General features: G+C 34.5%; 1 protein-coding gene across 10 annotated transcripts in view; it reads left to right on the top strand.

Moving 5' to 3' along the window:
• Positions 1 to 23,948, top strand: part of Stxbp5 (syntaxin binding protein 5) — a 164,425-nt gene that overhangs the window by 116,849 nt on the left and 23,628 nt on the right. For all 10 annotated transcript variants that reach the window (XM_020168715.2, XM_020168716.2, XM_074072510.1 and 7 more), the window contains 4 exons: positions 11,415 to 11,465; positions 13,997 to 14,236; positions 22,003 to 22,372; positions 22,663 to 22,828. In XM_020168715.2, coding sequence (XP_020024304.1) covers positions 11,415 to 11,465; positions 13,997 to 14,236; positions 22,003 to 22,372; positions 22,663 to 22,828 — 827 coding nt within the window. The remainder of the gene's footprint in view (positions 1 to 11,414; positions 11,466 to 13,996; positions 14,237 to 22,002; positions 22,373 to 22,662; positions 22,829 to 23,948) is intronic.

Below are 23,948 nucleotides of genomic sequence, written 5' to 3'. Positions count from 1 at the left end.
CCTGTGCTAAACAATAATTATCTCTTGGGCTATGTCTCTTCTTAACTCACTGGGCCAATAATTATTAAAATCTTTTAAATTGGGATTGCAGTTCTTTCTCTTGACTTACAGTGTGAATTGTTCTGTTAACTTTTGTTTTATTTAAAAATAAAGCAGGGTTCAATTTATGCTATAAGTATCACAGTTTTATACGTTCAAGTTAGGCTTTGAAGTAATTTTTCATTTTAATTTTATTTGTATTTTTCTTCTACATTTACTCCATCTCATATTTTCAAAACCTCAAATTTCAAGGAAATAGTTTTCTAAAGGATTCACTCTTTTAATCTATAATCTATACCAGTTTGGGTTTATACACACATACACAGTAAAAATATTCATTACACTCATTCTGATTGTTTCTGTGGATATACTTTAAAATGAACTAAAATGAATTACTATCTAAGGTTCTCATAGTTTAAAACTGAGGAAAAAATATAATCAAACTTTGGGAACATCATCGAATTAGTTTTCTGGTCATAAAAAATTTGGATGTTCTCCAAATTTTTTAAAGTTTGAGAAAACACTGTTAGAAGGTAAATGTCACCTTTGATTTGCATCTAAACTCTTTGTTATACACTTCTATTATTTCTTTATCCCCAGGCCTTCTACCACATACTCCTTTGTGTGACTAAATTAGGTAAATTTCTAGGCAGCTAGAATAGGTTTACTTTTTCTCAATTTATAATGCTTAGTACATCGTTAAATTTTCAGAAATTCACAGAAATAACATCATGTTGTGTACATGTTGTAAATTGAACCCTGTTTAGTCATATTAATGGTGAATGACTATTAGCTCTTCTGGTCGTTTTTTACATTTTTACTCTTGGGCAAAGGGCTTTTCATTTAAAGAAAATCAATAATTTACCTCTTTGTGGCTTTTTTTAGTGAATCTGTTGGTAATGATTTTGTATAGCACTATAGCATAATACTGTTCAACGAATTTCCTTTATAACATATTCTGTCCTAAGAGTACATTAAAGGTTCTTTTATTGTGTCATAACGTAAAACGTTCAAAGGCCTTTCCTACATATATTTTATTAAGCAACTTTTAGGATTAAATTGCCCAGAAATTTTATCTCACATGAAAGCGACACAGAATTAAATTTGTTACAATATCTCCTGTCTTATTTTTGGTACTCAGGTTATATTTGATTTGTTAAAGGTATTGCCCACTTTCCATTTTTTTCTTTGTTTTAAATGGAATATGTAACTTGGAATACTTGAATTTAACTTTTTGAAAGATTTCAATAACAAATTTGTTAGAACAGGGACTATTATTTAGCTTTTTTTTTTTAGGATTGTTATGAATTCTTTTGCTTTTTGTCATGCCTGTTTCTTTAGTTACATTTTTTTAGGGAACATGTTAACTTTATCTTTTCAAAATCTGTTACTGTATGGCTATATATAGTTATTCTCAACCTTCAAGAATATTTTCTTCAATTTGATGGTAATTTTATTGTTTTCTGTTGGAATTGTTTGGTGTTTTTTCTTAATCCCAAGATTTTGGCATATAAAAGGAAAGATAGTGTCTTGATTTTTCTTTTTTCAAATGGAGACTGCCCCATTTTGAACAGTCAAAGTTTTGTGGTTCAAAAATGACACATTAGTTTATCTCTCTACATTAGTATCTAATTTTGAAATAATTAACATAAAGTATGCTATTCGGAAATATAAAATATCAATTGAAACATTAGAAGAAAGTTTATAGTTTTTCTCAGGGGACCCCCTCGGTCAAGACTGGTGTATTCTGTGGTGACATGTTGTGCTCCTTGAGCATTCTGAATACTGTGCCAATATCTGACCCATACTTGGTAAAATGTATATATCTCCTTACCCTCCTAAAGTTATCACCGCTCTACCTCAGTCCACAACACTTACAGCTGTAGACTAAAGTGAATATGTGGTGACCTCGTAAAGAAATGTGTAAGAATTAGTCTTAGAAATGCTAAGGTTGACAGTGGTAGAAGAATAACGTTGTGTGATGACTGATTGAATGATTTTGTCTCTAAGTTTCACTTGTTTGTTCATTGAGAGTGACCACTGCTGATATGAAGAAACTGTGTGTGTGTGTGTGTGTGTGTGTGTGTGTGTGTGTGTGTGTGTTTTGCTATTGGTGGTGCAGGGAGCTGTTCACACTTTCAGTAGTTTAACCCAAACATGGAGAAAAAAAAAAATCAACCTTTTTTTTTTTCTTCACTGCCTTCTTAGTACAGCTGAGGTAACTGAGACCAGGGCAATAATTTCTTTAATGTACTCATCCATTATAATTTTGCTGGCATTGTACCAGCCGTTCATAAATAAAGTTTTCTTAATAGATAAGTTATCTCATTTAATGCTCTGAGTAATTTCAGTGAGCTAGTGAATGTTATTTCCCTGTTTTATAAATGAGGGAACTAACAAATTACATATGTATTGGTTACATTGCTAGCAAAAGACAAAGTGGAATTTACACCCAGGTAACCTAACTCTTCTGTCTGTCTTCTTTAACGCTGTGCTGTATTACCTCTTAATACAGCTTAATGAAGGCAGTAAGGATTCAAAAACAAACCTATCATGCTATTCATAACTAGATAACTTGGCATGGCCCTGTTCTACCACATGGTATCTGGCAACACATGGCTTGTTGTCAAGTTCTGTCCTAGCATCAGATATTGTATGCTACTTTGGTACACATCACCTAGGCAGAACATACAATGCCTGGAAATCTACCTTCCTCAAAAATCAGACTCAAAAGAAAGGTAACTAGGGCAAACTGTGGAGTACCCACTACCCAAAGCCTAACTTCATACTTGTTTTCTCATTGACAGCTGAATCAGGTGAATGATTCTGACAATGACTTCATTACTCACATATCAGAAGAGCATTCTAAAAAGAAATCATTTTGGTACAAAGTACAGCAGAATGTATTATAATTATAAAATCTACAAAGAAAGTTACATACATGTAATGCACACAGTAATTTGTTTTGCCTGTTTATGATAAATTTTTGTTGATAGAATCTTAAACATTTTCATAATCGGTAATGTTTCCTATACTATTAACAATTTCTATAACTCATCTAGAAAATATCAACTGTTTATTTGCTCGATTTTTATATTTTATAAAAATTTAAGAGTGAAACTCAGCAAAGCTTTTTTTTTTTGGTGGGACTGGGGTTCGAACTCTATGCTTCACACTTACAACACTTCAAAGTAGGCACTCTACTGCTTGAGCCATTCCGCCAGTCCTGTTATTTTTAATTTATATAAAAATAATTGTAGAATATCTTTTGTTAAAAAAGAATAAAACTTTGGTGATATCCTTAATGAAGAAAATATGGCCCATGTACTAGCATTATCTGGTAAATTTGAACCATTTCTTTCAAGATTCCTATTTCATTATTATTCTGTTTCATGCTGAAAGTAGATGTCTAGCTGGATTCCATGTCTGTGACCTGTCCCATTTTCCAATTTAATTTTCATATAGTAAGAATGATTACCAAAATGCATGATTACATGAAGTTAGGGAAGGAAATAACACTAAAAAGATTAAAGAATAAGATTCAGAATTATAGTAACTTAAATAAATGCTATGCTAAACAAATAGAAATAATAGCTCTGTTTTAATGAGTACCTCTCAAGTTCTAGACATTACACTATATAATTTTTCATATGGTATTTGTTAACATGGGGCAGATTATACCATCATAGCCCCTGTGTTTTTCTAGTTATGAGAGCATATTTATTGAAGTAATGATTAATTTATTTTCTCAGCAAAAGCTGAAGTAATTTTGAAGTCAGTTTAAATGGAGTGCTGTTTTCATTAGTTCTTTATCACTCCCAGTGATTTCCTTTTCAAATTAAAGTATTCTAACACAACTAAAATCTGTTCCTTTTCATTCTATTCTAAATCACTAACTCATTAAGTTACAGTGTTTCAAATTTCTAACCCTTTTATTTTTCAAGAGAGGAAATTGAGTCTTACAGAAGTTAAGTGTCATGTTCACAATAATACCCTACAGTAATGACCAACTCTGGACTTGAGCCACACTTTAGGCCTTTTTGCTTTAGTCATTTTTCAGCTAGGATCTCTTATTTTTGCCTGGGGCTGGCTTCAGAGCATGGTCCTCTTACCCACACTTCCCATGTAGCCGGAAATATAGGCATGCACCACCATACCCAGGTTGTTTGTTGAGATGGGGGGTCCACTAACTTTTTGCCTATACTGCCTTGAATAGTGTTCCTCCCAATCTACCTCCTGAATAGCTGGGATTACAGGTATGCACCAACATGCCCAGCTCTAGAAGTTTATCATGAAAGAAAATAAAAGTAAAATGTTGAGTAGTACCATTTCTACAGGTAATTTTAATATTTTCCACTTTAAAAGGAAATTGTTGTTTATCCTTAATTGTTCAAAAACTGTATTTTCTAAGCACATATTTTAAAGCAATTATACAAATCCAGGTTCCTCCAATGAATCTTTTTTTTGTCAAGATGACTGAAGTCTGAAAAGTATTGACACATTATGTATTCAAGTTTAAATTTCATTTCTGAATGTATTTTCCATCTTCTTTCATAATAAGTTAAACTTAAAAGATTGTTTGTGTTTCATATTACAGTATTTAGTGTGTTTTCACTTATCTCTCAACAAAACCTCTTTTTTAACATTATGAGGAGATACAATGATCTTTCAAGAGATAAGTTGCTGTTTGCTTCCTAACAGATTTAATCTGAATTGCCTTACACAGTGCCACAGAGTGGATGGCTTAAACACAGAAATGTATTTTCTCTCAGCTCTGGAGTCTTCATGTCCATGAGCACAGTATCAGCAGTTTTGGTTTCTTCTGAGGCGTTTCTCTGGCTTACAGACAGTAGTCTTCTCAGGTATTCTCACATGAACTTGTCTTCTGTGCCTGCACTTGCCGGTAGTGTCCACATTTCTTTTTGTAAGGACATCAGTCAAATTAGATTAGGGCCCATTCTAACAATTTCATTTTCACTTAATCACTTCTTTAAAGACCCTCTCTTCAAATGCAGGCACATTCTGAAAAACTGGGGGTTAGGGTTTCCACACACAAATTTTGAGGGGATACATTTTAGCCCTAACATTGTTAGTATTGACTATGTTAAAGGGAATGTAATACCTTTTATTATATAGAATATTCTCTTTAAGATGTTTTAAAGATTAATTACAGTGTTACAGAAGACACTCGGTTGCAGGAGAAAAAAAGAATTTGTTATAGCTAAATATTTACCTCCCAAATATTGATATGTCTTTAAAGAAAATGGGGATGGGAGAGATGAGGAGAATGGTGGAGGGGGCAAATTCAAGTATAATAAATGATGTGTTGTAAGAACTTTTATAAATGCCACAATGTACCCCTACCCAGCACAACAAAAAAGAAAACTAAAGATATCCCTCCATTTCAAATAATGGATATGCAAACTATGGATATTTCCCCAAATCATCCTTTTGATTAATAGACTTACATTTAATTTACCCTCCATTTCTCTATATTCCATAAAAGTTCAGTGATAATTTTTGTTCATTTATTTCATTTATTCCTTATGTTTATGGAGCATTCATTTAATGCTACACATTTACATAGAATTGTTTCTGAACTCATGAAATTTATATTCTAGCATAGGAAAATAGTTATAATGTCTATTAAAATAATGTATAAGTGATAAAAAGCATCTGTTTTTTAATCTCATTATCCCCCTTGGCGTCCTTATCATTCCACAAGCTGACTTAGGCTCTTTACTCTCCTTTATTTAATATGTATATACCTCAGCATTATCCTTTTGAGAAGCTGTGCTTTTACTATAAGTGTCACATTCTAAAAAGTGAAAATTACAGTTTTTCTTTTAAGAAGCCATCTTTAGGAAAATAAAATGTGCAAACAGTGGGAAGACTAAAGGAAAATTATATCTGTTTAATTTCAATGAAACAGTGAGAATCTGTACAATTGAGGAATCTTGCAAAGGACTAAAAAGCATCAACCATGATATCATTTAGAGAATAATGGTCTAAGGACTTAATGAACGTTCCATAAACAACATAAGGAATAAGTGAATAATAAGTGAGCAGAATGGTCCCAGCAGTCCCCTTGCCTGGAGGTTTGCTTTTCTCAGACATCAGTCATCTTTTCATGGTGTTTACTGTGGTTTGACTTGTCTGCTCAAGCTCCACGTGTTGGAAGCTTGCTCTGCAGTGCAGCAATGTCAAGGGATGGGAGGACCCTTCAAAGGTAGGGCTTAGTGCAAGGCACTTCATTTTTTAGGGTGTCACCCTCCAAAGGAATAAATGTAGGTCTTATGGGACCCTGGTTAGTTTGAGTAAGATTGGGTTGTTAAAAAAAGAGTTGAGGCTGACCTGTGATTCCCTTTCTGACTTCTTGTCTCACCCTGTCATCTCTCCCTTACACATGCACTTTTGCTTTCTTCCATGAGACCTCTCAACAGGTCAAGTCCATGAGTCTGCTTGAGCTTGGACATTAAGGCTCTAAGTTATAAGCCTGTTTTCTTTATAAAATACCTAGACTTAAACATTCTGTTATAAGCAACATAAAATGGACTAAAGGAGTATTGAAACCTGCCTCGCAAACATGATTGTTATGGTAAGGTATAACTTCATAACTTCTGTAAAGCAAATACAACTCTTTACTCAGCCAACCAGCTGATATCCTCATTCAGGTTTATAAGCAGAGAAATGAGACTTAGGTTAACAACCTGCTTGGATAAGTCTCTGATACCAGTTTTCATCAGACTGAAGATCCTTTGCTATTATTTCCATTATTTCTGTGGACAAAAACTTTTAAAAAGAAACCAGTGTGTATTCACTCCCTAGTGACAAAGCATTTCAAAGCAAGGAAGATACTGAGTGTCAAGGGCAAGAGTTGAAGAAAAGAAAAACCAATGACATGTCTTCCGAGAACTCATTGAGATTTTTTGTGTTTGGTTTGATGGCCAAGTGAAGATGAGCAGCTTCAAGACACAAGCAGAAGATTCTTGATCCATGCAGTGATGTCAGCTGGCAGGGTAACTGGTTTGAAAAGTGACCCTGAGACACCTGAGAAGTAAAACTACAAGCATGATAAAGTCACTGGATAAGGTCTGCAAGCCTCAAAAGGAAGGCTGACGGCAGTTCTCAAGAGATGAGTCTACTACTATTAGGGAACTTGACTAAATGAACTTGAAAGTATGTATCTTCCCCAGAAGTCACAGTAATGGAAAGATACAAACTTTCAGCCCAAACTTAAACTGTTAACCTTACATTTAAGGACTTTCCTTTTCACAGAAACTGGTCAAAGTATGTGATCTGTTGGCATCTACTTTGAGCTGCAGGCACTTGACGATGTCATCCTTGAGAGAAAGGAAAGTGTGGTGAGCCTCAGTCTCCACAGCTGTCTGCCACAGAGCCCTGTCCTTTTGAAGTGTAGGCCGGGCGGAGCCCAAGTGGAGCTGAAATTTCTCTAAGGTATGGAGACAGATCACAATTTGAAGCTGCTGATGTGACACTACAGAGGAAGAAACTGCTGAGGAAAGAATTCCTACAAGTCTATATGGAGATTCAAGCCAGGTCCTGGGAAATGTATACTATCAACACTTACATTTGAAAAAAGATTTGTATTAAACCAATGATCTTAAATCCGCATGAAGAAAAAATTAAATCTGTGGTTTCTAGAAGGATTACAGTAGTTTCTATAAATGCTTTGTCAATGGTCAGCTATCTCTATGAAGATTTTAGAAGGGTGTTCAGTAAATCTTAATGGTTTTTTTCTTCTTGGTGGAATATTGAACAGTTTTTTTTAAACTTGTAGTTTTCTGTATTTGAATTCTTTATAATGAAAATGAATTATTTTTACAAAACAAAATATAATTTAAATATTAATAATGACATTTTGTCTAATAACCACGGCCTTAGGTTTTCTGGGCTTCACATAACTTATGAAATCAAGGAAAAATATGAACAGTTTGAGTAAAAATAACAGAGATAGGTGATCACACCTCAAGTCAGCAACACTGCTCCAGGTCATTCTGTGCTACATACTGCATCATTTTTGTGCCTGTGGACTGGCACACGTTTAGATAGATGCCTCTGAATTCAAGGAAAAGAAACTGTACAGACACGTCCTCCTAGCAAAAGTTTTGAGGCTAAGGATTTAAATCCCTTCCCTCATCTCTCCCAACTCCAAAGCATCCATGCAAAATAGACAAATTACATTGAGAGGTATGCAGTAATCAGTCAGGCTTCAGATTTCTCAGCTACAATCTCTCATGAATATGCAAAGTTGTAAAGCAGGCAAATTGATGTGTGGTTTTAAAAAAGCACTGGGAGCTATCCCACAGTCTCAGGTAAGTGTTCCAAACTGAGTAAGGAAATCTGGTATACTGCAGTCAGCACATTGTGCTTGCCTCTGTGAGTAACACTTACTGCACTGCATTTGAATTGTTTGTACCAGTTGATGCTCAGTTCCTGGTAGACAGCAAGTGTTTCTCTGCCCTATAGCACATTGCTGCCATTTGCTTAGTAAATATTTAATAAATGAGTAAGTATCCATCTGTCCCAGTCCATAACATTTTTCTAAGAATTTCATAAAAGCTCTTAGTTCTGTATTTTTAAATATTGCTTGATAGCTACAATTAACAAATCTTTGATGTTATTTCAAATTCTGTATTCAAGGAGATTGCTTTAAATTATATCCAAATAGTAATATGATTTAAATAACTGTCTTTTGAACATATGGTTGAGTTAGTAGCTGGATTGTGGATCTGGAATTGCAGTATTTCAAGAGAAAAAAAACTGCATAATATATTTTCTGACATTTTTAGAAAAATTAAAGCAAAAATAGTTCTCTACTCATTTCATATGTGGTTTTATCTAGCATTAATGAATGGTGAAGTTTCATCAACTGCAGAATTATTTGAAAGAGGGTCAATTATATTCAGTACTTTCACAAAAGGTAGTATAAGTGCTTTACTTAGGTATAGTGCTAGACAAAATTTTATTCTATGGGAGAGATTAACTTAAATTTTTAAGGATATTTGCTGTTATATCAACCTATTTCTAGCAGAAAACCTAAAGAAGATCAAAAGCATAATCTTCAGAAAAATTCAAAAGGAAATTTCATGTGAGTGAAGTTATTTAGTAGAGACAAGTCTGGTTCCTGAATGAGACCAACAGAAGCACTTACAATTGATAAAATATTCATTTAACATTTTAATGCATTTTGAAAGGGGTTATTGTATATCTTAGAAATTATTTGGGTTATTTGTCTTTGCTGTGTTAGGCTATATATTGAATTTAGGTTTTAAAACAAACCTGAAGCATTGAACTTTGTAGAGTTTTTTTTTTTTAAGTTACTTGGAATATCACCATAGAATTAGATAAAAGCGCATTAGGGTATTTGTAAGTATAGTAATAACTTATTTCTGTAGTCTTTGCAGTTCATGAGAAATTCACACTCTCATTTTATATTAATAGCATTTATTGAATAATTACCTGTCACAGGTATTAGACTAAGTTCTTTGCTTACATCATCTCAGATAATCCTTACAATTACTTACCCCTATTTTAAAGATGAAGGAACATGAAGTTTAGAGAGGCAAAGCAATTGGCCTAAGTTTACACACCTAGTAATTGGGTTCAATCAGGCTTAATCTGATTAAAAGCCCAGTCCTAGCCACTGCAGTTTACAAGCTAGATATTGAAGCTTATCCAAGAAATTTTTTTGTGTGCTTATTGTATGTATATGCTGAATTCCATGAATTTGTCTTGGTCTAGAAGTCTAGGGACCTTGCCACTCAAAGTGTGGTTTGTAGAACAATAGTGGCAGCATCTACCATGAGCTTGTTAGAAGTACCTGTCAGACCCTAGCCCAGGAATATAAAATCAGAATATGCATTTCCAGAAGATCCTCAGGTGACTGGTGTGAATATTCAGGTTTGAGAAGCAAAGGCTAAGAAAATCTTGGCCAAGAGTAGTGAGTTTAGAATGGTGGCTTCTGTGTCATCTGATTCTAAAGAGTATCTTTAGACTGTGCCAGATCTTTCTACTTCAGATGCCATTCATATTGTATAGACACACCAGTCTAGGTATACTGGACATGTGATATTTGTTAGAAATCTCTTAACTCTTTCAAAGCATTCAGTATTGCCCTTTAGAGGACTGTTTTGAGGATATAATATCTTAAAATTTTAAGAGTATTGCATATCAGATATAATGGTAACCATGTATTCAGCCATTTCAATTTTGTATTACATTTTATTTTTAACTGAAATTTATTAAGTTGGCAAGAATGGGGTGACTAATGCATAAATGTGACCCATTGTTGTTAAAGGATACCACTTAGGTTAATAAAACTTAGAAATAACAAGGTGATGTCACCCCCTCTCCTTTCCTAGTCTGCCTAATGCCTCTTTCCTAACACTGGATTTGTCATTTTTTTAGATATGGAAATTATGTACTATGACTGGATTTCTCTTTGTTTACATGGCGCCCTTATGGACTAGCAGGGTCTGTGCTTTAAGTATCTCCTAACAGTCCAAGATTTAACCAAATATATGTATCCATGTATTAACAAATAAATACTTTTTTTCAGAATTTCACATAGGGAGCACTATTCTATTACGCATGCACTACCACTAACATAATAGATATAGTGAAACAACTCCTAACTTTAAATCACTTTATACATTAAGGCAATAACTGATTTTGAGGATGGAAAGTGAATTCCAGTAAGTTGGTACATTACCTAGTAAGTTGGTACATTACCTTTTAATTTTTCTAATACTCCATAAAATACCAGCAGTTTATACTGTAATTTTAAGTAAGCATGGTTTGAGTTTTTTGTTTTTCACTGAATTGCAAGTAGAAGTATTAATTTAATAAAATTATCAAGTAATAGTTCAGTTGGCTATTTTTATGATGTAATAAAATATTTGATTTGGTTTTAGGTGTAGATTTGTCCTGTATTTATAAATTAACTTTCAAGTAATGAGCCCAGTGAAGGAGGAGTTGGAAAGACTTTGTCAGTTGACGTGAGCTTTGTCTCATGCCTCTGTTGTCTTAGCTGCAATACCTTCTTCTGAGGGATGACTTTTCTTTGAGGAAAGTCTAACCCTTTCCTGTAAGCCTAAGCAATGTTAAAATTCAGAATGCTTCCTTGAAGTAAGAGCTTCAAGGACACAAAGATAATACATCAAGTAAGTACAACTGTAAAAGCTGAAAGTAAGATTTACTTTCCACTCCTAATATTATTAATCATATTTTAGTTATTCTAGCATGTACACTTAGTTATAAAACTATTCACTTCTTTCTTGAAAATCAGTTGGTATTGATAAGTATGAATCAAATATTCTCCAGAATTTTACATTTTTTTTTTTATTTTTCAGCAAAGATGTCAAGAAAGTTAAGCTTGCCAACTGACCTAAAGCCTGATCTAGGTAAGTAAAATAACTAACAAAAAAAATATCCAAAATGACTGAACCCTGTGTAATGGAAAGATGAGAAAACCAAAACATTTAAAATTACTGTAATCTTTGGAAGTAATGTTTAAAATGGCCAGATATTTGAAAAGTCCAGGACTTTTGGACTAGTCTTCAGAATTCAGTAATGAGCTATTGATTATGGGACATTTCATTTGCATCAACTAGTTTAGTCCACTTTCTGTTGGTATAGCAGTACCTGTAGCTGGGTACTTTATAAAGTAAAGAGGTTTGTTAATAATTCTGGAGAGTCAAGAGCATGACACTACCATCTGTTTGACTCTGGGCCAAAGAAGGCCTTCCCGCTACATCACAATATGGTAGATGGCATTGTGACGGAACTGTGTTGGAGAGGAGAGATCACATGGCAAGACAAGAAACCAGACAGATTCAGAGGTCAGGTTTGCTCTTTTTATAACAACTTTCTCTTGCAGCAACTAATCAGGGTCTCTCAAGATGTGTGTATATGTACATGTACACACACACACACACATATACATATGTGTGATATGTCTTCTGCAGGTGATGTCCCACCCAGTGACCTCATATCTTCTGAGGTGTGTGTGTATGTATACATGTATATATGTGCATATATATATTTATGTATATCTTCTGCAGGTGATGCCCCACTCAGTGACCTTATATATCTTCTGAGGGTAATACCCCAGTGATCTAATAGCAGTCATCTTTTCTACCATGTTATAATCTGTAACTGGAATATAGCTTTAGGCAGAAGAAGGACATTTTTGGGAACTACATTTTGCTGTTGTCATAATTAGTAATGTTACTGTTTTAAGAGGCTTTCTATAATCAAAATTACGTTGTATTGCATTATTAGAGAAAATGTTTTCAATCTGAATCTAAATTTGATTATGAAAAGCTTTGGGGGAGTATAGCTAGAATTTAGTTATACCTCTTTACCAAAACACCTTAGAAAACGTTAACTTTTTAAAAATTTTCCATGACTTGACTCATTTCTTTCCAAAAAGCATTGAAACATGTTTTGAGAAAGGATTTATTAATGGGAATTGTAGAAGCTGCTGAGAATTTTAATATGTAATAGCATGAGTGCCAGGGAGAAGTAACAAAGTTCAATAGCTATAGATCCAAGAGGGAGAGAAACTATATATGGTTGTAGAAGTTAGGATAAACTGATGGAGATGGAGAATATGCACAATTTTGTTAGGTACAGAGAGGCAGATGCAAGAAAAATCACAAGCAATAGCCTAAAAGTAGTTAAGTGCTGGTTATGTATGGAGAAAATCAAGTGGGTCCATTGCTTCCACAATGGACTAAAGTAGGGTAGCATTAGGAGATAGATCCAGGTTAGGTTAAAGGTTTTGTGAAGATTCGTAACAACCTGAGTAAGAGAATAGAGCATGATTAAATAGACAAATATAAGTTTCTGGGCACTTTTTTTTTTTTTTTTTAACTGAGGTGACAAAATTAACACTATGCCATTTAAAATATAATTGGATTGTGTTAGCAGTGAGACCAAATGTTGTCAGTTTAGGTAAATGGTGATGAGAATTTAGGTTAATAGATGTAGATTGGTAATGGGAAACAAAGAAACAACATTTCAGTAATGCAACATAGAGCTTGTCATGCCAGCACTTGTACAGATAAAATAAAAGGAGTCAGACCTGTGGCTTATTCCTTAACGGAACTGAAGTGTCATTGACATAAATAAATGTCATGAGAATAATTTAGTGTTTTGTTTAATGATGTGAATTGATTTTGCATAGTGAGACAAAATAGGAAGAGTCCAGTTAGCACTTGGAAGTGTAGTTCCCAGAGAATCAAGGCCATGCCTAGAGATAGACTTGGGATTGGCCACAGGGGAAGTAGCTGAAGAAGAGAGATTTATTAGTGTAATTTTTAAATATTCATGTCATTATAGACAGAACTGTGTAAAGAAAATATTCTGGTATCAAGTATGATCTAGATACCAGTTACATATTTTGAAGAAAAATGTGTTAGGTAAATGTTGGTGACAGTTAAATTGACATTCAAGAAAAATAGAAGCTGAATTTTTATTGATTAAAGGCATTCGTGTGGGTAATTGGAAATAAGAGGTCCATCATCGGAGTACTTCTAATGCATTTTGTAACATGTAGACAATTGAAAAGACCTTCACTTTTGTAATTTTACTTAATCATGAATTCTTTGTTACCAAAGGAAGAAACAGTACCATGAGAAGAGAAGGTGGTAAGGGTGAAATTAGGAAAATAAGTCAGGGTGCCAAAGGTCACACAGTCAAAAATTCACTGGGAAGTACTGAGCTCAAGTCTGAAAACTGTGGATTTTATTCATTTGTATTACACATTTAAGCAAAGCATAAAGGTAAATTTTTCTTTTCAGTTAAAAACTGTTCCGTACATTTCGGGGTTTTTTTTTTTTTTTCTTCAGATTTAACTACTTGACCAAATTTATACCAAAAAATGTGATATTTTGTAACTTGCATAATCTCACATTTTAAATCATTTCAGATGTAAAAGATAATTCCTTCAGCAGATCACGGAGTTCAAGTGTAACCAGCATTGACAAAGAATCCCGAGAAGCAATTTCTGCACTTCATTTCTGTGAAACTTTTACTCGAAAATCAGACTCATCCCCTTCCCCGTGTCTGTGGGTTGGAACAACTCTAGGAACAGTGCTTGTCATTGCCCTGAACCTTCCCCCAGGTGGAGAACAAAGACTTCTTCAGCCAGTAATTGTGTCTCCAAGTGGTATGTACACTCTGGTGCCACAGTTAGAGTATACATGTATAATCTGCTATAACTGAATTAGAAGCCTTTGCTTTTCATTATTGACCTAAGAATTCTAAAATAAAAAGTAAACATTACAGTCTTTATGTTTTTAATAAGGAAATACTTAAAACAAGATTCCAGAATGCCAAATTCAGCTATTAAAGTTTGGGGTTTTTTTAAACTCTAGGATTTTGTATAAAGTGATTAGAACATAAGAAAATGGGGGGAAATTGTTGTTATAGTGATATATCATAATGCTTGAAAATATTATGTTCCAAAAGCAAAAAGATGAATGTACTTAGGAAAAAACAGAAATATTTATTTCTAAACATTCTATATATTTTTTTTAAATCACTAAGTGTGAAATCTGAGATTATTTTTCTTTTTTTAAGTATTAGGAACAGGTGAATTGTAGCAAAGTTTTGCAGTCTTCATATGTTAAAATGAGATTGGTTGTTACAGACTAGGGAAGACTAAAGAAACAGAAAAAATAAAGTAAAATGATAAGAACAGTAGTACAGTTTTTGGCACATACTTATACTAAAACTCTGTCTGAAATTCCAGTTTGACTAGATATCCTTTATTTTATGTGGTAACCCTACTATAGAGAAGACATAAATATGAAAAAGAAACTATTTTTTTTCTAAGAAAAAATTTGAAAGAACATCAGCAACTCTTCCTTATAGAAATAAAAGGAAATAATCTATGGGAAGATTTTTTTCAAGCTATACAATATTACATAAATATAAAATAAAAAACATTAAAACAGAAAATTAAGTCAACTCTTTATCTGTCCTTCTGTTGGATTAATGTTATCATTTGTCTTACTTAGAAATAAGCACAAAGTACATTTGTATATATTTAAGGATGTAGGAGTAAAGGATACCACTAATTAAAGCAAATTAATAAATGTAACCCCTAAAGTAATACTATACACTTAACAAAATAATACCTTGAGTAGATTTGACATTTATTGGTGAGTAGTTTAAATGAAAACTTTGATTTCAGATGGAATGTTCAGAAATATGTGCAATTGTTTTTCTCATTGTTCCTCTAGATCAATACTGTCTATTAGAAATGTAAGATAAGCCACATATGTAATTTAAAGTTTTCTAGCAGCCACATTAAAAACAAAACCTCAAAAAAACAGATGAAATTAATTTTAGGGAAATGGTGTACCACCAAACTACATACCAGCTGTCAAAATTAATTTTAATAGCTATTTTAGCTTGATGTACCTAAGATATTGTCATTTTATCATTTAATCATTATATATATTTTTTATTCACTCATTCACATGTACATGCATTGTTTGGGTCATTTCTCCCTCCTGCCCCCACCCTCACCTCTCCTTCTACGCCCCCTCGCTTCCAGGCAGAACCTGTTCTGCCCTTATCTCCAATTTTGTTGAAGAGAAGATATAAGCATAATAAGAAAGACAAAGCGGTTTTGCAAGTTGAATTAAGGATAGTTATACAGAGAGATTCCTAGCATTGCTTCCATGTACAAATGTGTTACAACCCAAGTTGATTCATCTCTAACTGATCTTCACACTGGTTCCTGATCCCCTTCTTGTGTTGACCTCTGTTGCTTTAAGGTTTCTGTATTAGTTCCTCTGGAGTGGGGACATCAAACACTTTCATGTTTTGAATATTCTACCTATCCCCATACCTCCTGTATGTGCTCTCCCCTTGTCATGTGACCCAAGTCCAACAGCATTTCTGTATTTGACCTAGATCTAAAGTCTTCTGAGCCTGGCTAACCTCGCTCAGCATGATGTTCTCCAGTTCTATCCATTTACTTGAGAATGATAAGATTTCATTTTTCTTCATGACTGAGTAAAATTCCATTGTATATAAATACCACATTTTCTTGATCCATTTGTCAGTACTAGGGCTTCTTGGTTTTTTCCATAACTTGGCTATTGTAAATAGCGCTGCAGTAAACATGGGTGTGCAGGTATCTTTGGAGTAACCTGTGTTACATTCCTTTGGGTATATCCCTAGGAGTGGGATTTCTGGGTCATATGACAGATCTATGTTTAGATTTTTAAAAAACCCTCCAAATTTTTTTTCAGAGTGGTTGCACTAGCTTGCATTCCCACCAGTAGTGTACAAGGGTTCCTTTTTCCCCACACCCTTGCCAACATCTGTTGGTGGTGGTGTTTTTGATGATGGCTATTTTAACAGGAGTGAGGTGGAATCTTAGTGTGGTTTTGATTTGCATTTCCTTATGGTTAGAGATGGTGAGCATTTTTTCATGTGTCTTCTGGCCATTTGAATTTCTTCTTTTGAAAAAGTTCTGTTTAGTTCAGTTGTCCATTTCTTTATTGGTTCATTGATTTGGGGAGAGTTTAGTTTCTTAAGTTCCCTGTATATTCTGCTTATCAGTCCTTTGTCTGATAAATAGCTGGCAAATATTTTCTCCCACTCTGTGGGAGGTCTCTTCAGTTTAGGGAGCATTTCTTTTGTTGTACAGAAGCTTTTTAATTTTATGAAGTCCCATTTGTCCATTCTTTCTCTTAGTTGCTGAGCTGCTGGGGTTCTATTGAGGAAGTCCTTTCCTATACCTATAACTTCCAGAGTGTTTCCTACTCCTTCCTGTACTAACTTCAGAGTTTCAGGTCTGATATTAAGGTTTGATCCATTTTGAGTTGATACTATTACAGAGTGATAAACATGGATCTAGTTTTAGTTTTTTGCAGAAGGATAACCACTTTTCCCAGCGACATTTGTTGAAGAGGCTGTCTTTTTTCCATCGTATATTTTTTGGCACCTTTGTCAAAAATAAGGTGTGTATAGTTGTGTGGATTCATATCTGGGTCCTCTATTCTGTTCCACTGGTCTTCATGTCTGTTTTTGTGACAGTACCATGCTGTTTATATTGCTATTGCTTTGTAATATAGTTTGAAGTCGGGTATTGTGATACCTCCAGCATTGCTCTTTTTGCTGAGTATTGCTTTGACTATTCGTGGTCTCTTGTGTTTCCAAATGAACTTTAGGGTGCATTTTTCAATCTCTGTGATGAATGTCATTGGGATTTTTATGGGAATTGCATTAAACACGGATATTGCTTTGGGTAGTATAGCCATATTTACTATGTTCATTCTACCAATCCATGAGCATGGAAGAGCTTTCCATCTTCTGTAGTTTTCCTCAGTCTCTTTCTTCAGGGGTTTGTAGTTCTCCTTGTAGAGGTCATTCACATCCTTTGTTAAGTTTACTCCTAGGTATTTGATTTTTTTTGAGGCTATTGTAAATGGAATTGTTTCCCTATATTCCTTCTCAGTTTGTTCATTGTTGGTGTATAGAAGAGCTAATGATTTTCGTAAATTGATTTTATGTCCTGCCACTTTTCTATAGCTGTTTATGTTGTCTAGGAGTTTTGAGGTAGAGTTTTTTGGGTCTTTAAGGTATAAGATCATATCTGCAAATAGGGATATTTTGACAGTTTCTTTACCTTTTTGTATTCCTTTTCTTTCTTATTCTTGCCTAATTACTCTGGCTAGGAATTCCAGGACTATGTTGAATAGGAGTGGGGATAGTGAGCACCTGGGTCTCATTCCTGATTTTAGGGGAAATTGTTCCAGTTTTTCACCATTAAGTATGACGTTGACTGTAGGTTTGTCATATATAGCCTTTACAATGTTGACGTACATTCCTTCTATTCCTGGTTTTCTTAGAGCTTTTATCATGAAGTGGTCTTTGATCTTTTCAAAGGCTTTTTCTGCATCTGTTGAGATGATCAAGTGTTTCTGTCTTTGCTTCTATTAATGTGCTTTATTACATTTATAGATTTGTATATGTTGAATCACCCTGCATCTCTGGGATGAAACCGACCGACTTGGCCACAATGGATGATCTTTCTGCTGTGTTGTTGGATTTGGTTTGCCATTATTTTATTGAGGATTTCTGCATCGATGTTTATTAAGGAGATTGGCCTGTAGTTCTCCTTTTTGGAGGTGTCTCTGTCTGGTTTTGGGATCAGAGTAATATTGGCTTCATAAAATGAGTTAGTCAGTGTTCCTTCCCTTTCTGTTTCATGGAACAGTTTAAGGAGGGTTGATACTAGTTCTTCTTTAAAGGTCTGATAGAATTCAGCAGAGAATTCATCAGTTCCTGGACTTTTCTTTTTTGGTAGACTCTTTATTACTGCTTCAATTTCATTTTGTGTTATAGATCTAGTCAGGTGATTAATAGTTCAGTTTTGGATGGTCGTAAGTGTCTAGAAATCTGTCCATTTCTTCAAGATTTTTAAATTTATTAGAATATAGGTTCTCAAAGTAGTCTCTGATGATTTCCTGGATTTCCATGGTGTTTGTTGTTCTCTCCCCTTTTGCATTTCTGATTTTACTGATACGGGGTTTTTCTCTCCTCATTTTAGTCAGGTTTGCCAGGGATCTATCAATCTTATTTATTTTCTCAAAGAACCAGCTTTTTGTTTCATTCATTCTTTTTTTTTTTGTTTCTAGTTCATTGATTTCAGCCCTTGTTTTTATTATTTCTCTCCTTCTGCTTGTTTTAGAATTTTCTTGTTCTTGTTTTTGTAGGAGTTTGAGATACAACATTAGGTCATTGATTAGAGATCTTTCTGACCTTTTAATATATACACTCATGGCTATAAACTTTCCTCTTAGGACTGTCTTTGCTGTATCCCGTAGATTCTGGTAGATCATGTTTTCATTTTCATTAACTTCCAGGAACCTTTTAATTTCCTCTTTTATTTCATCAGTGTAACCCATTGATCATTGAGCAATGTTTTGTTCAGCTTCCAATTGTTTTCATGTTTTTTTACTTTTGTTTTTGTTGTTGATTTCTAGTTTTAATGCATGGGATTATTTCTGTTTTCTTATATTTGCTGAGTTTTGCTTTGTGCCCTAAGATATCATCAATTTTGGAAAAGGTTCTGTGAGCTGCTGAGAAGAATGTATATTGTGCAGAAGTTGGACGAAATATTCTGTAGAATCAGCTAGGTCCATTTGCTCTGTGGTGTGATTTAGTTCTAGAATTTCTTTATTGATTTTTTGTTTGGATGACCTATCTATTGGTGATAGGCAGGTATTAAAGTCTCCCATTACCACTCTGTTGGAGCCTATATATGTTTTTAGGTCCTTTAGAGTATGTTTGGTGAAATTAGGTACATTAACATTGGGTGCATATAGTTTGGTAATTGTTATTTCCTTTTGGTGTATTTCCCCTTTTATTAGTATGGAATGTCCTTCTTTATCTCATTTGATCAATGGAAGTTTGAAGTCTACTTTGTCCGAGATAAATATTGCTACTCCTGCCTGTTTTCGGGGGCCATTGTCTTGGTAAATCTTCTTCCAGCCTTTCACCCTCAGCCAGTGCTTATTTCTGTTAGTGAAGTGGGTCTCCTGAAGGCATCAGATTATTGGATCTTCCTTTTTAATCTAGTTTGCCAAACGGTGTCTTTCGATGTGGGAATTAAGTCTGCTAATATTCACTGTTAGTATTGATAGGTATGTGGTGATTCCTGTCATTTAGTTGTCTTTGTTGTTTAAGGATTGGATTGTGTGCAACTGTATCAGTGTTACTCTCTGCTTTCTTGTCTTTTCTCTGCTGTGGTTTGGTACTGCCTGCCCTTTCATGGTTTTGTTTGTTTTCACTTTCTGTGTACAGAATTCCTTGAAGAATCTTTTGTAGTGGTGGCTTGGTGGTCATACATTGTTTTAGTTTCTGCTTATCCTAGAAGACATTTATTGCTCCATCTATTCTGAATGATAGTTTTGCTGGGTAGAGTATCCTAGGGTCAAAGTTATTTTCATTCAATGCCCTGAATCCCTCACTCCATGCTCTTCTTGCTTTTAAGGTTTTCGTTGAGAAATCTGCTGTGATTTTGATGGGTTTACCTTTGTATGTTATTTGTTTTTTCTCTCTTACAGCTTTCAGTATTCTTTCTCTATTCTCTGTGCTGTTGTTTTAATGATAATATGTCATGGGGTCATTCTATTTTGGTCAAGTCTGTCCCGGAGGCTTCCTGTACCTGAATGGGCTTAGTTTTCTCTAGATTTGGGAAATTTTCTGTTATTGTTTTGTTGAATATGTTACGAATTCCTTTTGCTTGCACCTCTTCTCCTTCTTCAATGCCCATGATTCTCAGGTTTGGTCTTTTGATGGAGTTGGTGAGTTCTTGCATATTCTTTTCACAGGTCTTGTGTTGTCTGACTAATAATTCTTCAGTTTTTCATTTAATTTCCATTTCATCTTTAAGTTCTGAGATTCTGTCTTCTGCTTGTTCTAGTCTGCTAAACTGGCCTTCCATTGTGTTTTGTATTTCTGTTTCATTCTTTTTTCTGAGGTTTTCCATATGATGGGTCACTTCCTCTTTAACATTGTCAATTTTCGTCCTTAATTCATTTATCTATTTATGGTGTTTGCATTTTCAGTTTGGTGTTTATTTAGGGTTCCTGTGAGTTCATTTATTGTTTTCATGTTTTCCCATATTCTTTATTTTTGTTGTCTTGGAATTTCTTGAGTGCCTCCTGTACATTTTGGTTGACCATATCTAGTAATATCTCTATGAAATTCTCATTGATTACTTGCAGGATTTCTTCTTTCAGGGAGTTCTTGCAGGCTTCCTTGGGTTCCTTGGTATAGTTTATCTTTGTTTTGTTGGAGTCTCGATCTGGGTATCTGTTTTCTTCATTTCCCTCTGAATCCTGTACTGATTTTTTTGGGGGGAGAAGAATGGTTTCCATCCCTTTTTCATCTTCCCATCATTTCACTTGATACTGTTTCTGTCCCTGGTCTATGTGTAATTTAGTATTAGCTAACTTACAGTACTAAAACTAACAAAAACCAAGAAAGAAAGAAAAAAAAGAGAAGGAAAAAAAAACGGAGAACCAAAGAAATCAACAGGAATAGATGGTGGGCAATCAAACAGTGAACAAGACATATAAACATTTAAAGAAAAGAAAAAAAAATTTGCCAGTTCAGGAACAGTAGAATTTCAGTCTGAGTAGTTCTGGTGTTACTCTTTTAGCATGCAGTCCCGTTTCCCTGCATCTCCTAGGTAGGTTTGGAGCAGGCATCTGGTGGTGCTGGGGCCCTCCTGTTTTCTCAGGTGGGTGCCAGCCCCGGTGGCCGGCGGCTTGGCAGCCCTGCAAGACAGAGGCCTGGCATGCCTTCAGGCCAGTGGGTGGGCCAGTGGGGGGGGGGGGGAGTCAGGGGCCCAGCAGGCTATAATTATTATATTTTAATTAATGAGATACTTTACATTTAGTTATTTTTTTGTACTGAAGTATTCAAATCCATTATATGTTTTACTGTCACAGCTCAACACAATAGTCAGCCACAGTTGGAGGAAGAACTATGGCGCATTCCTGATACTCTGTAGCCACACGTATCTGTGACTATCAAATTGGACAGTACAATTCTGGATGCCATGTGCCATCTACTTACTCTGATTCTCATTGGTAGGGCACTCACTGGGTATGAAAGGAAATAGTTCCAAATACCCAACGTACTAGTTATTTATTAATCTACAGACCAGATACATGTTTGTTGAATTAAATTGTGAATTATCGGTTAGTGGCATTTATCTTTTACCTGACTCATAAATATCATGACTTGAATTTTGAGTCTTTTCAGCAACCCAGTGTATAACTTCAGTTTAATATGCGTTCAACATAGTTTTGAGGGTGTACTTAGTATCAGAGATAGGATAAGCATATTTATTGTGTGAATTAAGATATTTCAGTTATGTACTAAACTTCTATATTTTAGGTACTATATTGAGGTTAAAAGGTGCAATCTTGAGAATGGCATTTCTGGATGCCACAGGCTGCTTAATGCCACCTGCATATGAACCCTGGAAAGAACACAATGTTCCTGAAGAAAAGGATGAAAAGGAGAAATTGAAAAAACGACGGCCTGTCTCAGTATCCCCCTCCTCTTCTCAGGAAATTAGTGAAAACCAGTATGCAGTGATATGTTCTGAAAAGCAAGCAAAAGTAATCTCACTGCCAACCCAGAACTGTGCTTATAAGCAAAACATTACTGAGGCCTCATTCGTGCTCCGTGGAGATATAGTAGCACTGAGTAATAGTGTTTGCCTTGCGTGTTTCTGTGCCAATGGCCACATTATGACTTTCAGGTAAGAATGAGATATATTTAAAACACATATGTAGCACTTTCTCCCTCAAATCATATTAAAAAATTAAATTCTGTTTGAAAGAAGTGCTGTTTTGTTTATGGCCTTACATGTTTACTTAATAGTAAACATGTATATGAAGAATACAAATCATTTTTAATCTACTCAATCAAGAGTAGATTACAAACTCAATCGAGATTTACAAAGCTCCTGCAGTTTTTGACTTCTATATAATTTGTTCAAATCTAAAACTTACCATGTTTATATTAACATGTTCTTAATTTTTTCTCAAGTTTGCCAAGTTTAAGGCCTCTGTTGGATGTATACTACTTACCCCTTACCAATATGCGGATAGCCAGAACATTCTGTTTCACCAACAATGGACAGGCATTGTATCTTGTTTCGCCTACAGAAATCCAGAGACTTACATATAGTCAAGAGACCTGTGAAAATCTTCAGGTAAATGACAAAAATACTATCCTAATTTCTTCAGAGGTGATGTATTCCCTAAGAATCCTTATACTGTCTGTCTGTCCCTTTCTCACAGGGGACTGTACATATGAGCTCATAACAGAAAGTTCAAACCCTTTTTGTAAGGCTTTCATAGCACATGCTTTGAGACTTTTTTGACAAAAGTCTCTTTATCAGACACTTGTTGTATGAGGAGCTTCATCTTACTGATCCGTTCGTGTCTTTGCAGTTACAGAAAAGAAATATGAATTATCACATCCATTCTATATGCACTCTACACACACACACACACACACACACACACACACACACACACAGCATTTTTAAAGAAGTATGTTCCGGAAAAACTAATTTTATCTGTTTTGGGACAAATTGTGTGGTCCCATCTTATACACTAGGTATTCACAAAGATATTTATGCATGTAAAAACATCACTTTTCTTCAAGCAATTATGTTGATCTGTTTCTGAGAGACTGTAAGCAAATAAATAAGGAACTATCTTTTTTAGTATTTGAGTGTCTCATGTGCTTTCATATATAGTAGAAATAATCAATTTAGTGTCACTTTCTGAAATAAAACTGTTCTTGAAAAATTGAGCTACAGTGCTGATTGCTGTTTAATATTTAAAGGAAACTACTAAATGAAGGAACTTTTGAGTGAAACTTTTTGCACATAATTAGTCCTACGTTTTACAGTTTGCTCATCTGTAAATTTGAATTTGTGGTTTATTATTTCTAGAACATGAGCTTTAGCATTAAGAAGACTAAATTCAACCCTTCCTTGCACCACACAATTACATGATCTTAAACCCAGTTACTTAATGTCTCTGAGTGTCATCATCTTATAAATTAGGATTGAAAATAATACTTATCTTAGAGAATCATACAGGCCCTAGGAAAGAGGGTGCACATCAAGTGCTTAGCACAACACTAAGTGTCAGTTGTTATTTCAGTAAGCTGTGGTACACTGGAAACTGGCTTTGAGGATATTGTTGTAAACCTCAAGAGTAAAACAAAATTACATCTGATATTTTAGATTTAAATTCCCATTTACATTGGAGTGAAAGTTGTTTTTCAAAGATTCCTAAGTTTCTGAAGCAAAATGTTGC

This window comes from Castor canadensis, chromosome 1, assembly GCF_047511655.1.
Source record: "Castor canadensis chromosome 1, mCasCan1.hap1v2, whole genome shotgun sequence".
Classification (NCBI taxonomy): Eukaryota; Metazoa; Chordata; class Mammalia; order Rodentia; family Castoridae; genus Castor; species Castor canadensis.
The sequence above is the reverse complement of the archived record's forward strand: the minus strand, read 5'-3'. Positions and strand labels throughout refer to the sequence as shown.